The sequence below is a fragment of the Myxocyprinus asiaticus genome, chromosome 3, assembly GCF_019703515.2.
Source record: "Myxocyprinus asiaticus isolate MX2 ecotype Aquarium Trade chromosome 3, UBuf_Myxa_2, whole genome shotgun sequence".
Taxonomy (NCBI): Eukaryota; Metazoa; Chordata; class Actinopteri; order Cypriniformes; family Catostomidae; genus Myxocyprinus; species Myxocyprinus asiaticus.
In genome coordinates, this window is record NC_059346.1 from 25,180,143 (window position 1) to 25,195,516 (window position 15,374).

The 15,374-nt window shown below is 37.5% G+C and overlaps 1 protein-coding gene across 4 annotated transcripts in view; it reads left to right on the top strand.

Annotated features, from left to right (window-relative positions):
* Positions 1–13,814, top strand: part of LOC127421962 (zinc finger ZZ-type and EF-hand domain-containing protein 1-like) — a 76,447-nt gene extending 62,633 nt beyond the window's left edge. The window contains exons 52-55 of one of the 4 annotated variants that reach the window (XR_007894121.1): positions 438–588; positions 6,945–7,016; positions 11,066–11,547; positions 12,872–13,814. Coding sequence is in view for 3 of the 4 variants with exons in the window: in XM_051665226.1 (XP_051521186.1) it covers positions 438–588; positions 6,945–7,016; positions 11,066–11,146 (304 nt within the window). In the remaining variant the exon portion in view is untranslated. Of the gene's footprint in view, positions 1–437; positions 589–6,944; positions 7,017–11,065 lie in introns of all 4 variants that reach the window. The other 3 variants (XM_051665226.1, XM_051665236.1, XM_051665242.1) reach the window with 3 other exon arrangements.
* Positions 13,815–15,374: the final 1,560 nt, after the last annotated feature.

The window sequence follows — 15,374 nt, forward strand, 5'->3', positions numbered from 1 at the left end:
AGCAATAGGGGTGTATTATCTTATTGGTGGTTTTCCTCAAAACCTTTTCTGAATGGGTTCATATTACATTTGACTCCTTTTGTCAGTGTGTTTTGGGTGAGTGCTGCATATCTAGATTTACAAAGCTTTTGCATAATGCAGCTGACAATGGCTTTCTGCCTTGATTGTTCCCATGGCAACATGTCAGGGTGATTTGCATGATTTCCATGGTGTTTGGACACAGTTACATCATCATCAACAGACAGAGTGTGTGAGAGAGAAATAAAGAGATGGACCTGTGGTGTCAGAAGAACAGCCCATGCAAATGCCCACCTGCTCATCAAATAAGGATCATTATAGGGCGGAACAGTTGGCCACATACTTAAAATATGAGTAATGATAACGGCAAGCTCAGAGTGGCAACGACCTCACTTGTGTGTTTTTCTGTCTGTTTGCAGGGGTTGTGACCTTACACTTCTGCGGCCGCTGTGGCAGCTCTTCACCACTATGGAAAGCGGTTTGAGTCAGGACCCCACCAGCGTTACAGTCCTCCTCCCCCTACATCGTGCTCTCACCGAGCTCTTCTTCATCGCTGAAGTCAAGGCCATGGTTAGTGACTGTCCTCTTCTTCCTTACTCAAGCATGTCTTCTAAGCAGAACATTTATGAATTAACAATTCAGATAAACCATTCACTTTACACACAGATGTTTCACAATACCCCTGATCAATTGTTTAAAAAAACTATAATAAATTAGTTTATCATGGCCATTTTTCACCCTCTCTCTGACCCTTGGAATTAATTAGGCCATTTTTTGCTGCTGTGCCTTTAAGACTTCTATGTAAATGCCCTTTTTGCCTGTGAAGTGTATTACTTCTCAGATTCTAATTCCATGACTGCTGTCTATTATGGCTACCGCGATTAAATTAATCACAAACAGTGGCCATTAATTTGTTCTCCGTGCACTTGTCGATGTGCATGATACGAGATATTTGTGTTGGCACTCCTGGAAGTGTCATGTTTGCAGATTGGATATATATGCCGTTAAGATCAATCCATAATCACGTACAATAAATTGGCTTTCAAGGATGTATACCATCGTCATGATCAACACAGGCTATCTAATGATCGGGGCAAATTCTGTCATGTGACACATTTTTGTGTTAATGCCAATTTTCTCGACAAAATGTGTTTCCAGCTTTTCGTGACATTTGAAGTATCGACATAGAGTTTATACACTAGAGTTAAACTAAAAAATATTATGTCGACACTTGTGAAATTTTAGTGATAATTTGCGTTTCCATCAGCTTCATTTTGATGCGCTACAACTTTTTATGCAAAAAATTCTTGGATGTAGACGTAGTTAATTTGGTCAGGCACCCACATTGAACTTTTTTGCTGTTGGATGTGCGTGCTTTTGTTTATTTTTTCGAAGTATGAATTGAACCTTTTTTTGTAGCTTGGTTTTGATAAATGGCAGCTGGGTGGAAGGTTTTAAGTTCTGAAAGTCACAATATGTTTCCATAGTACAATGAACTTTTTTCCTCAGGTTACATTTAATTCCTCGTGATATGACCTCTTTAAATCCAAACACTTGACTTTAGTGCATCTGAACTTATTAACCAATGCCAGCTTAGATTAGTATTATAAGAACACAGAGCTTTCATACAAGTTAACTGTACTGAGTTCTGACAAAATAAAGGACAGAGTCTTCAGAGGGTTACGTCAGACTCGGATGCAGCAGAATATCTTGACGGTTGCCCTTTATTCATAATGAAATGCATCATTTTGTTTTGAGAAACATTGTTCAACATGGAAACATAGTTGTAATGAGGCCAGAAATATAGGAAGTATATGAGGAACACCATCAGGCTTCATTCAATCTGAAATGTGTCAGGGTCTGTGTGAATGAGTGTCTGTGATGGAAGCACTGCTATGGTTGTGGTCTATTTTATAGTTTTTGTGTATGTGAATATATATGAGTGTGTGGTAGAGAAAGTCAGAAAAGGGGGCGCGAGAGGGCACTAACAAACCTGCTTGTTTATATTCAAAGTAAGCCAAATGTTCCTCAAGAACACATTGTAATCAAGGCACAATATGAACATGTAAAGTATGTTATATAGAGAGAGAGTCATTTCAGGTAAAACCTTCATGATGAGTAAATGGCTGCTCTCTCTCTATCTCTCTGCTAGCCTGTGAAAGGGAGGAAAATATTTACGACAATACCCTTTCATCACTGAGTCATAATCCTTTAACAGCCAAGTTGGATAAGAATGTGAAGTGGTTTGTGTGTGTGTGAGTTTGAATGTGATATGTTTAAGTGAGCATTAGTCTGGTGAAGTGACAGGAAAATGGATGAAGTGTTGAGTGGCTACACCAATAGACTCTCAGCACTGTTGAGGCTCATTATAAAGAGGCTGTCAACTGTAATCCCTCACCACAACCACTGCACTTCTCAGAACTGACCATAAAGATTTCAGACAATTTCCTTGCAACCAGATGAGTGGTCTATTTGTTTACTTTATAAAATTGGGCTCAGACCAGTGTCAGAAATGAACTTTTATATTAAAGGGCAATATTAGCCCCCTGGAAATTATTTTAAAGAGATAGTTCACCCAAAAATAACAATTCTGTCATCATTTACCATAACATCATGTTGTTACAAAGTAAATTAGGGGGCATTTTTGTCCATTTAATGATTATATTTTTTTCTACCCACATAAAAACAACATGCTATCCATATGTCAAATATTTCAATTGAATTTCAACTAACTGAAATACATTCACAGTCTAAACAATTATGGTTATTACAAAAATGGTTGTTGCATTATGTCGTATCAACATAAATAATGCACTCAAACACATACAGTAACACAATAAATGCTATGATAGAATACATTTTCAATAGTTGGCCGGTCACTATGTTAGATTACACAAACAAAGACATTTTACTGTCATGGTAGGTCTTGTTGGAAGGGTTTTCTTCATATTTAGTGTTTTCAAAGCTGATTGTATTTATTAATTTATTACAAAATCACCTCATGTTAGCTACACATTTAACAACACTTGCCTTTGAGATAGTCAGTGAATACATACAGTACTGTACAAAAGTTTTAGGCACTTAAAATGTTTCATAAAAACATTTGTCTTAAGATGGTTATTTATATCTTCAGCTTTAGTGCGTCAATAGGAAATATAAATTTTAGACTCCCAAACATTACTTTTGCAAATAGAAAAGATTAGAATAGAAGAACAGGGAGCCCTGCAACAGATGTCATGGCCCCCACAAAGCCCCCCACTGAACATCATGTCAGTCTGGGATTACATGAAGTGACAGAAGCAATTGAGACAGCCTAAACAGATACAAGAACTGTGGCAAAATCTCCAAGAAGCTTGGAGCATCCTATTTGCCAACAAATAAAACTGTGTCCGGGTTTACCTAGGAGAATTGGTGCTGTTTTAAAGGCAAAGTTGGTCACACCGAATATTGATTTAGCTTTTTTATGTTTACTGGACTTTGTATGACGTTAATTGATGAATGAAAACTCTTTATGGCTTTATTTTTGAAGACATCCTCACTATGCAACATTTTTCACAAGAGCCTAACATTTTTTCACAGAACTGTATGTTTGAAAGCTAAAGTCACTATGATGTCTTAAGGCAATAAACCCATACTAAATCCATAACTACATAAGCAGCATCATTATATTATTAAATATCAAATGTTAGATAACATATAACAGATAAATTCTCCATTGTAACATTTTTGCCCCAACATTGGATCATTTTTGTAACTTTTTGTGGCATTTTGGCCCCACGCCCTGGTTAATTTCAACCCTGGTTCAGACCACTGAATTATTAAGGGATAGACGGCATTTATTTGCAACAGAGTTTTAATGTTTATATAATCTGCTCTTGCACAGTTAGTCAGAAATAAGACGGAAAGGGAAAAAAACAGATAAGATGTTCAGACTCGTTCTCTCTTCCTCTCCTGTAGTGTAGTAACACTCATTTGTGAGGGATGATAAAAACCACTCCTTCACAAAGGAAGTGGTTTAGAATGTGTTGTAACATGACAAAAACAAGCTTTTCAAAAGGCTGCAGCCTCTCCACAGCCTTTCGTGAGTTCTGTCAAGAAATGTTTTGAGATGTCTAGATACAGTTCAATCTAACAGTGGAGTTTTTATTTATTTATTTATTTATTTTTCCATCCCAATTTGGAATGCCCAATTCCCAGTGTGCTTTTTTTTTTTTTTTTAAGTCCTCGTGGTCGCGTAGTTATTCGCCTCAATCCGGGTGGCGGAGGACGAATCTCAGTTGCCTCTGCTTCTGAGACCATCAATGCGCATCTTATCACGTGGCTTGTTGAGCGTGTTGCCACGGAGACATAGCGTGTGTGGAGGCTTCACACCATCCACCGCAGCATCCGCGCTCAATTCACCACGTGCCCCACCGAGAACGAACCACGTTATAGCGAACACGAGGAGGTTACCCCATGTGACTCTACCCTCCCTAGCAACCAGGCCAATTTGGTTGCTTAGGAGACCTGGCTGGAGTCACTCAGCACGCCCTGGGATTCGAACTAGCAAACTCCAGGGGTGTTAACCAGCGTATTTTACCACTGAGCTACCCAGGCCCCCAACAGTGGAGTTTTAATTTAACTCCTCCACATTTAAATCATCAGAGCTGAGCTCTTAGTAAGGGAGCTTAACTTGATTTACAAGGCAAGCGAGGCTGAATTGGATATTTGCATGCATGTACTGTATCTTAGTTTATCTGCTATATCTGGTTTTTTTTTGGTTTTTTTTGTAGCGACATTAAGATTAAAAAGTAAAAAATTATCTACTCAAAAGCAATGTTGAAAAAGTGTAAACTCTGTGGCTCTGTGGCACTATCAAAACATTGCTCTGTTTGTTTGAGTGGCCAGACATGACAACTTCTGGCATGTTGATTTAAGAATCATGGCGGAAGCAAATTGTTATTAGTAATAATTAAGTTTTACGTAATGATCTTGACTGTACAGTTTAGTTTGTATGCATTTTTTGTACTGTAAATGAAGAATAACATTAAAACCTGCCAGAAAATAAGAGTCCTTTAACTGGTTTATGCATACAATGAATAGATAAATCATTAATTACATACCTAATGCTTTGTTTTGCTCTTTATTTTGTTGAATTGGTCCTAAAGAAGCTTCCTGCGTTCGCAAGTGAAAAAGAGAGAAAGAAAAATTAAATTCAAAACAGGGTCCGTTCATTCCTACTAAAATCACTTAAACACACATCATATCGTATTTGGGATTTCCGACCTTGTATATACAAAGTTCCCAGAAGGACTTGAACGCACCATTAAACAGGTACTTGCAGCTTCCTGCCTTTTACTAGTGCATTTCTACCAGGCAGCGTTACCCAAACGATCTACTTTAAAATGAAATAGAAAAGGGAAACTAAATAAAAATGAACATTGATATGTGTATGAGATCTTCCCTTTTAATGTTTAACCTAAAAACACCAATTATGCTACACTTGTTTAGTTTGTCCTTTGTCATAAGCATTACTTGCATGCATAGTCTTGGGTGCCATCTGGAGTTCATGGTCAAATTTTAACATGCTAAGGCTAATTCTTGCCAATAGGTGCATGACTATTCATTAGCCTAGTCATCTGTGTAATTGAACCTTGTGTACTAACTGTGTTAACTGTCGTAATATACAGTTCTCATTGTTTCATCTGTTCGAAAACCATTTTGAGATGTTTACAAAGTTTACCTTGACATGAACATGTTCACTGATTTTTCTGTGCAGTTTCTAGGTTCCACTATATTCCCTCAAACCTTACCACAGAGATCATATAACAGCTATTAAAAAACACAACAATGCTTACTTAGGGTGTGTTCACACTTGGCAGGTTTGGTTCGATTAAAACGAACTCTGGTGTGATTGCTCTGTTAGTGCAGTTCATTTGAACAAGTGTGAACGCTGTCACCTGAACCTTGGTGCGCTCCAAACAAGCGGACTGAGACTGCATGAATAGTGGGTCTCAGTCCGCTTCCAAACGAACTCTGGTGCGGTTCGATTGATATATGAACGCAGCATGGACCAAAGACATCTAAACGGACCAAAAACAGGAAGTAATTTGCCTAATACTGACCTCAAGCATACCTGGTTCTTCTCATCATAGGATCTATGTTGCCCATTACAGTTCGGTACAGGCGTCGGAACCGCCGTCAGCCATCCTTGCAGCATATCTTTGTTTGTGTGTGCAACGGAGGAATTCCTGGTGCTGTTTTGACTCCTTTACACATTTTATTGTTCTCAGCTGGTAAAAATACCACCATATATAAATATAACGAACGCATTTCGCCCAGCAGCCAGCATTGTTTTGGATGTTCGGCAAGTTCCATCGCAAAATATACGTCATAAAAGTTGTCCGGTTAGGTTGTGACTTTTTCCTGATGCCTTTTGATTCGTATCTTTAGGTTCAGTGTTAAAAATGCCAGTGTGAACGCTAAGCAAACCAGGACTAAATGTATCATTTTCTTTTTTGGTCCGGACCAAGAGAACCGAACTACAAGTGTGAACACACCCTTAAACAGTATAGACTTTGATCAATGGGAATGACCTGGAATAGTGCAAATACTGTTTACTCCGGAAAGTGGTTTAAGCAGGAATTAGATACCAGAAGCAGATGTCATTTAGATGGTGTCTGGTTTGAGTCATGTCATAACAGCTCATGTTGAGCCACAGGAGCGTAAGCCAGTCTTTGGTGAATAACTGTTTAGCCTAACTGGCCTTGAACTGAATAGTGTCTCTAACCAGCCTCTTGTCAACGATTACTCTCCTGGCAAGTGCTATAGAATGTTAAGTATTTTGTAAAGTCTATGTTGATGACCTTTAAAAATGGCTAAATGTGTCAAATGAATGTCGTGGTTTAATAATTAAGCTGCTATGTTTCTTTTCATTTGTCCATCAGGATCAGGGTATTCTGCAGGATTACCTTCTTGCTCTCACTACAAATGAACAGCTGGTAGTGCGCACTGCACAGGTATGACTACACAGCCACAGTCCTAACATAGAGTATTTATTAGTTCTCTTCATATTAGATTAACTATATTAGCTCTGTTCCAAAACCTAGTGCCTTATTGCCTACTTATGGAGCTGCCTTTTAAAGCAGTATCCTAACCATCAAGGAACCTCATAAAGACTGTATACTTAGTATACTTTGGCTGTTCGTGTTGCTGATCAGAATGTGCACAGTATGCGTGACGCAAATTTTGCCATCAGTACAGTTTGCACGGACTGTCCGCTTGTGGCCCAGGTTTTCTCAACATGCGGCCAGTCAGCCTTACGATGCTTTAAATTCTGTCCCTGTAGGCAGCTCACTAGGTTTTTAAACGGAGCAATTATTATTTTTTAACCAGGTTACTCTCACTGAGATTTAAATCTCTTTACCAAGAATTATCAGCAAAAAGGTATTTGCATAAATACTAGTGCTATCAAACGATTACATTTTTTTAATCGTGATTAATCACGTAATATTTCATAGTTAATCGTGAGTAATTGCAAATTTTGTAAGTGCTGAAAATGGAGTCTACGGGTCTGTTCCAAAACTTAGTGAGCTGCCTATGCAGGTAAATCAGTAGGTAGGTAGATTTCTTTGATCTTTGGCAATTCACATTGAAGGAATCTGCTGAAAAGGCAAGGTAAATTATTCACATGAACACGCACACCCCCATTTAACACGATCCACACCGGTGGCATTCATTGGCTAGGCATCAACCAATAAAACAACTTCTTGTCTCCTCCCCCTCCCCCGCCGAACACTGCTCTCTCTCGCATCAGGATTCTACAAGTGCACAAGTGAGCTGCAAAAGTAAAGGCGTGAAGATTTAAAGTGCCAGATCTGAGAAGGTTGTAAGTGCCGATTTGTGGTTTTACTGCGAAAATGAATTAAAGTACAAAAGTTAATGTGTAATACAAGTTTATGTCTAGTTGTATTTATGTGAATATCATTTTACACATTTGTGACTACTTGTCTGCAATTTTGAATTCAAAACACAAGCTTTGAATTATTGTCTGCGAGTGCAGATTGCAACATTCAACTTCAAATTTTTATTTTACAAGTTTTCACATCGGTGCTGTGAGTGTAAATTTCAACTTATGAGTACACATATTTATTGTACAAGTTCTCAAATCCAAAAATGCAAGCTCTCGGGTTTTGCTACTGATTTACCTTCATAGCTACCTCACTGTCTCCTGCCTGCATAGACAGCTGTCTTCTATGGCAGCATCCTTACTGGAATGATGCCTCATAAGACAGCAACTTGAAACAATCTACATAGGTGGCAGCTCCACGGATCATTTAAATAGCGCTCCTCACGCGCACACAAGACTGGACTAGCAACTGACTAATACAGGTTATGTGAAATGAATGAAGCGATACTCTAATGAACATAAATACGCATAGTATACACACATTTTTAGTGTTCTGGATCTGGGATCGCCTACCCGGGGAAGGATACATACGATGATGATACCTTAAAATTTGGCCAAAACGAGATATCTTATGAGACAGCATAATTAAGATACCTACCTTTTGGTACAGCCTTCACGTTAGGAGCGTGCCTGGGAGGTCTTAATGCTGCCTCTGAAGGAAGCTCACTAGGATTTGGGACAGACCCAGTATATACATTTTCTCCCTGTTAAAATGCATTTATTTTCTTCTTAGGAAAGAGAACAAAACAATATGTAACAATATTTATGAACATTTTTCAAACAAAGCCTTCTATAGTATAAAGATTGAAATTCAAGTAACACTAAAAGTGTCCCAAAGTCTGTTAACGTGTTAATTTTGACAGCTCTAATAAATACATAAAAGCACATATAGACTGGAAGGATAGAAACTATAATTTATAACTATTACAATCAAATGATTCAAATGCCTTGGATTTACCAATAGTTTTAGATTCACTAAAAGTAACTGTACCAAGAAAATGGTGCTGAGAACATAATAGCCAAAATGTATTACATTTTAGAATCATAAATACAGATAACTAACCAGGTGGTCTTTCTAAAAATGCCATTGTGAATAAACATAACATTGACTATAAATCAACGAATAGAAAAAGAAGGCTAACAGACTTTGAAATACAATTTACAAAAGGTTGTGCAGTTTGTGATGAAACTTATTGCCACATGATAGACAAGATCAACCATATTAAGAGCTAATGCATTACAGCCACACATACTGTAGTGAGATGTGGCTCAGCTTAGTAGTGCATTAACTTGTGCCACAAAGCTGCTAATTCACAGTAAACCACTCCACAATTTTTAGTGTAAAGTTGAATTTTCTTTTTTTTTTTTTTAATGTATAGACCTAATGGATGGCTGCATCAAATGTCCCACCATATGTTTATGAGTGATAATGACTTGGAAGATCCTATCATTTATAATGATGTTTAAAGCGTAGGTTTGTTTTCATAGCAAACCATATTGACTGACAGTTATTCCGCTCCATTGTAAAGTGTATGGGTAATTCATGAAAATTTGATGAGTGTATTTTGGTTTCACTATTAAACAGTATTGTTTATACAGTATTTCACTTTGTTTGTGTAGAGATTGTCCTTTCTGTTGCAGTAACAAAATGTAATTGGAGCGTCAATTTGGGAACTTATCTCTTTTCTCCATGAGTCGTCTAAAGTATAAGTGGGATTGACCTTTGTTCATGTCAGTTATGGATAATGGTATTAGCGCAAAATTGCCTATGGTTGAAAAAACATTTGTACTTCTCATCACACGGCTGCTCTAACTAAATATTATTATAACACAAAGCAACAAATGTAACTGCAAAACAAAGGTGAACAGAAAGGATATTGATACAAATTAATGTGCAGATTGTATCAAATTAAATAAACAGCAGGCCTACAAAGCATCTGTAGACTTTTTATCACATTTCTGCGAAGAATTTTTTTTATATTTTCTTCTATCCCAGCTTAATTTTGCACAAACAACTAGATATAAATAAGCCATTTTAAGGTTGATTTTCCCCAAAAAGTGTAAACACTTTAATACGGTAAGTATAAATTGCACCTGCTTAAACTAGATTGCGGGTGGTTAGTGAATAAGACGCAGATTAATACCATGCTCAAAAGTGGTTCAACTGAGTAAATTGAGTAAATTCACCTCTCTGGCTCTGTCAAAACATTGCTGTTTGTTTGGGAATCCCAGCCAGCCCCACAGCAACAGTGGTTCAACCAGTGGCATGTGTTTGGGGTGGGACTGTCTGTTTGTCCATCCATGGCAGATGGGGGGAATGTTTGGGGGGAAACCTGTCACACTAATGGCACAGAAATAACACAGTCAAGCTTTGATAAATGAAAATCCGTGGTGCATTGGATATGCAGAACTTTGTAAATGTCAAGTGTTTGATTTCTGCAGAAATTTGCGGAACCTTCGGATGTGACGTAGATTCCGTGTGGGCCTGCTAAAGAGTTCTGCCCCGTACCATCGTTTTGCTCACAAACCTCTATATATGTGTATGGCTGAGTGTGTTTGTGTGTGGGCTGTAGGTAACTCTATTGCATTTAGTAATTAACCCCATTATCCTGTTTGGTGTGGCACAGCCTCATCTCCGGTAGAGGGGAAGGTAAAGGGCTATATTGTGTTGTGTAGGATAGGATTAATGCCCTGTATTTATCCAAAGCACCATTTTAGCTTGAAAAAAAAAAAAAACCAAATCAGGATTCTGCCTGTAAATGTATTTTAGGTAGATGTTTTGTGTTTCACCAACATTATCGTGTTCGTGTGTTTATGTGCCTTTTTTTTTTCTTTTTTTTTTTTAATTGGCACAACAGAGCCGTATTTAAAGTTTGATAATTGTGTGAGCGTGCATGCGTGTGGGTGTGTTTTGCTGAGCACTGAGGGCCACATGTGTTAAACAGTTTGATAAATTGCCCACAGTGTTTTGCTTAATGGTACTCTCTCTCTCTCTCTTTCATTTTCTACCTCTGTGCTCCCTTATATCTTCCCCCTCTCATTCATCCTGTACTCATTCACTTTTCTTTATATCTTTCTCTCTCCTGTTTTATTGCCCAGGCTCTGAAGAACATCGCAGCCATCAGCCTGGCCATTAATTACCCAAATAAATCCACCAAGCAGCTCAACCTGTCCCCTTGAAAGAGGGATGAAAGAGAGAGGTAGATGAGGGAAGGGAAGCCTGCCAGAGGCCCTCAGGAACAGCCTTCTGTGGTTGATGGTTGCAGCAGGAGAGCTTCACATATTGTCTTCCAGAAAATCCACCTGTAAACCCACCCCTTAATCGTAAAGCGAGGGGCACAGTGATGTCTCCCAGTCATCTTGGTACCAATTATGGATACCATGGGACTCTTTCCGAATCATCTCATATAATTAGACAAGGCTTTCCTAATTGCAAACTTCTGCCTCTGTTGAGTTACCTTCTGTTGAAACTACAGTACCTTCTGGTCAACAAAATTATGGAAGAAATTAAGATGAAGGATGTTTTTGAGCTCACCTTACCTGTTTTACATCAGCTGTAACAAGGAGAGCAGTTTTGTGAGGTGTGCACATTTTTTTTGCTTTTTATCTGTAAGCTTTCCATGTTTTCCACACTGCTCCATTTTCTTTTTTGGAAAAGCCATCGTTAGTAAGACAATCGATCAAAGTGAAAGCAGGTGAAAGCACCTCTCCCTGCCTCACACACTTTCCACCATCTCTCCCTGGACACACCGCCTAAAAATACAAAGCTGCCAGGGCAGTCTCATCCGTCAGGGTGGCCTGAGACTTCAAGCAAGAGTGAAACAACATATACTACTCACAGTATATCAATATCTATCCAACTGTGGGGCCTTCTCTCTATTCACCCTCTGTGGGCTGATTGTAGCCTATTGAGCTGATGTGAATGTTGTCATTTTATCAAAGGGAAATTTCAAAATATAAATATTCTGTCATTTGCTAATCCTTATGTTTTTACAAACCCGTGTTGATTTCTTTCTTCCTTGTAGCACAAAGAAAAGTGTTTTTTAGAATGACAGAGAGACTGAGACTAACATACTGCCTAACATCTACTTTTGTGTTTCACGGAAGAAATAAATGTTTCAGTATCCATGAGGAGTGAGTAAATGATGTCAGAATTTTCATTTTCGGGGGAACTATCCCTTTAAATCAGTTCATTGAGAGGAAATGTAGAGCACCACGTAGAGCAGTTTCATTTTGTGTTTTGCTACATGCAACACAGACTCATGACCCATAATGTCCATGACTGAAGCGGCTTTACATTTGAGTGAAATCAGCGGTTGGCATTTTATAGATATATACTGTAATTTTTCTGCAGTTGGCCTGGTCTGCAGTATTTAATCTCTTAATTAAAACAGAATTGACCTGAAAGAACTTGATAATCATAAACTTCATCCACTGAAATGGTTTTCTTCCCTCCTTAGATAGACATGCACCAGTATTTTAACAGTGGTGACATGGATGATGGTATGAAACTTGTGTTGCTTTAAAAGACATAATTTATTATTATTATTATTACAGGGATGTTTTGGGTAGATCTAGAGTAAAACATATGATTGGCTAATAGAGATTTGTTGCTATTTTTCAGTTCTTAGTTCTAATCAATGCTTATGTATAAGTAGTAGATTTGATTTCTTCTTTTTTCCCCCATGTAGCCAATGTTTCTCTTTTTTTTTTATTTAATATCGTAGAAGCATTTATGATTTTCTTTTTTTACGGGGCATTCAGGTATGTTATAATAATTTTTATTTTGATTTCACTTTATTTTAGTGGGTTGAGAAAGATGGATATTTATGCCAAAGAACCTGTTATTGTTTAAAAAAAAAATAATAATAATCTAACACAAAGAAATGTTTATTTATCTTCCAGAACAACTGGTTGTTGTGGTTTGTGGGGTCTTATATTGGGGTGGATGATGGCGGTGGTGTAATGGAGATAAACCAGAGATCTGATGTTCTGATTGAAGAGATGGGCACCAGCTACGGACACAGATCCTTTAGTCCTCAACGTTTTTGTTTACACAAGCACTAGTGTGTATAGCACTGGATACTTTTGGTGTCCCTGCTCAGCCTCAGTTTGGGTAGGTTTCAAAATGTCTGCCAGGAAGACGTCTTGTCTCTCTAAAGCCTCAGATATTAACAAACTATGTGCCTATGGTTAAAATGAAGCAATCTTAATTTAATCTTCATATCATTGTAAAGATTGTCTCTTCAATTAAATTTTTTAAGAAAATTCTATAGTTTCATTTGGAGCATTTTCTATCTATTTTATTTTTATGAATTTATTTTCTGTTTCAGAGTTCATATTGCTTTGAAACTGACATGAATGTACATAGCTGTGAATATTGATAATTGCATAAATAATTGATATGAAAATAATCTTTCATATCACACCTCCACATTAAAGAAATGTCAGAATAATTTACTATATTGTTGTAGTACACTTAGATCCTTTTGAATTTATTTGCCATGTCACAAAAAAACTGCTTTGGGTTGATTGTTGAATTGTTTTTAATTAAAAAAAAGCAAGATGTGCAAATTAATTTGCCTGGGAGTTTCACTCGGTTTTTATTAATTTGCATAAAGTCAATTTAAATTAATTTCAAGAAAAATTGCTGTTCAGTAAAAGAACATGCTATGTCTTATTTATCTACTGGCTACTTGTGTAGACTCAAGATGTGCCACTTCAACATGTTGTACTACATTCTTGTACTGCCTTCTATTACTTATTTGACCAAGTACTTTAGTTATTCAAAATGAGACATTATATCCCCTTTAACTTTTAAAGCTGAAATAATAGAACTTCTTGTGTATTTAAACTTGTTTAACTATGTTTTACTTGCTGTCAAACAGAAGTCATCAAATCAAGTTTATATCCAACATACAAACTTGCCTAAAGTTTCGGCAAGACATTTGCACTTTTTCTATTATTCTTTATTTGATGGACTTTGTTCATTTTCCCTTTGCTGAAAGGAACCATTCATCTAAAACTCCCTTAAATTTGAAGCCTGGAGCCATCAAATGTGGCATGCTTCTAGGAGTTACACTAAATTACACATAATCCAACTTTTATTAAACTTGACTCAAACCAAAACAAAATGTTACGCTTGAAGGTCCTTTCCCATTTCCATTTGAAAAGTAATACAACATCCCAAGTGTCCTGTTTCCATTGATTACAGAGACAACAAATATCATACCCGAGATGTCACGTCAACAGTATAGAGTTGTACTCAAAAGTTTGCATACCCTGGCAGAAATTGTGACATTTTGGCATTGATTTTGAAAATATGACTGATCATGCAAAAAAACTGTCTTTTATTTAAGGATAGTGATCATATGAGGCCATTATTTATCACATAGTTGTTTGGCTCCTTTTTAAATCATAATGGTAACAGAAATCACCCAAATGGTCCTGATCAAAATTTACATACCCTTGAATGTTTGGCCTTGTTACAGACACACAAGGTGAAAAACACAGGTTTAAATGGCAATTAAAAGTTAATTTCCCACACCTTTGGCTTTTTAAATAGCAATTAGTGTCTGTGTATAAATAGTCATTGAGTTTGTTAGCTCTCACATGGATGCACTGAGCAGGCTAGATACTGAGCCATGGGGAGCAGAAAAGAACTGTCAAAAGACCTGCTTAACAAAGTAATGGAATTTTATAAAGATGGAAAAGGATATAAAAAGATATCCAAAGCCTTGAAAATGCCATACTGTTTATACTGTTCAATCACTTATTAAGAAGTGGAAAATTCGGGGATCTCTTGATACCAAGCCAAGGTCAGGTAGACCAAGAAAGATTTCAGTCACAACTGCCAGAAGAATTGTTCAGGATACAAAGAAAAACCCACAGGTAACCTCAGGAGAAATACAGGCTGCTCTGGAAAAAGACGGTGTGGTTGTTTCAAGGAGCACAATACTTGTTGACCCCTCTCCAAACATAGCGCTTATGGTTGTGACCATAAAGCTCCATTTTGGTCTCGTCACTCCAAATTACAGTGTGCCAGAAGCTGAGCCGTGTCAAGGTGTTGTTGGGCATATTGTAACCGGGCTTTTTTGTGGCATTGGCTTCTTTCTGGCAACTCGACCATGTAGCTCATTTTTGTTCAAATATCATCGTATTGTGCTCCTTGAAACAACCACACGTCTTTTTTCAGAGCAGCCTGTATTTCCTATTTTCTCCTGAGGTTACCTGTGGGTTTTTCTTTGTATCCTGAACAATTCTTCTGGTAGTTGTTACTGAATTCTTTCTTGGTCTACCTGACCTTGGCTTGGTATCAAGAGATCCCCGAATTTTCCACTTCTTAATTGATTGAACAGTACTGACTGGCATTTTCAAGGCTTTGGTTATATTTATAAAGTTCCATTAC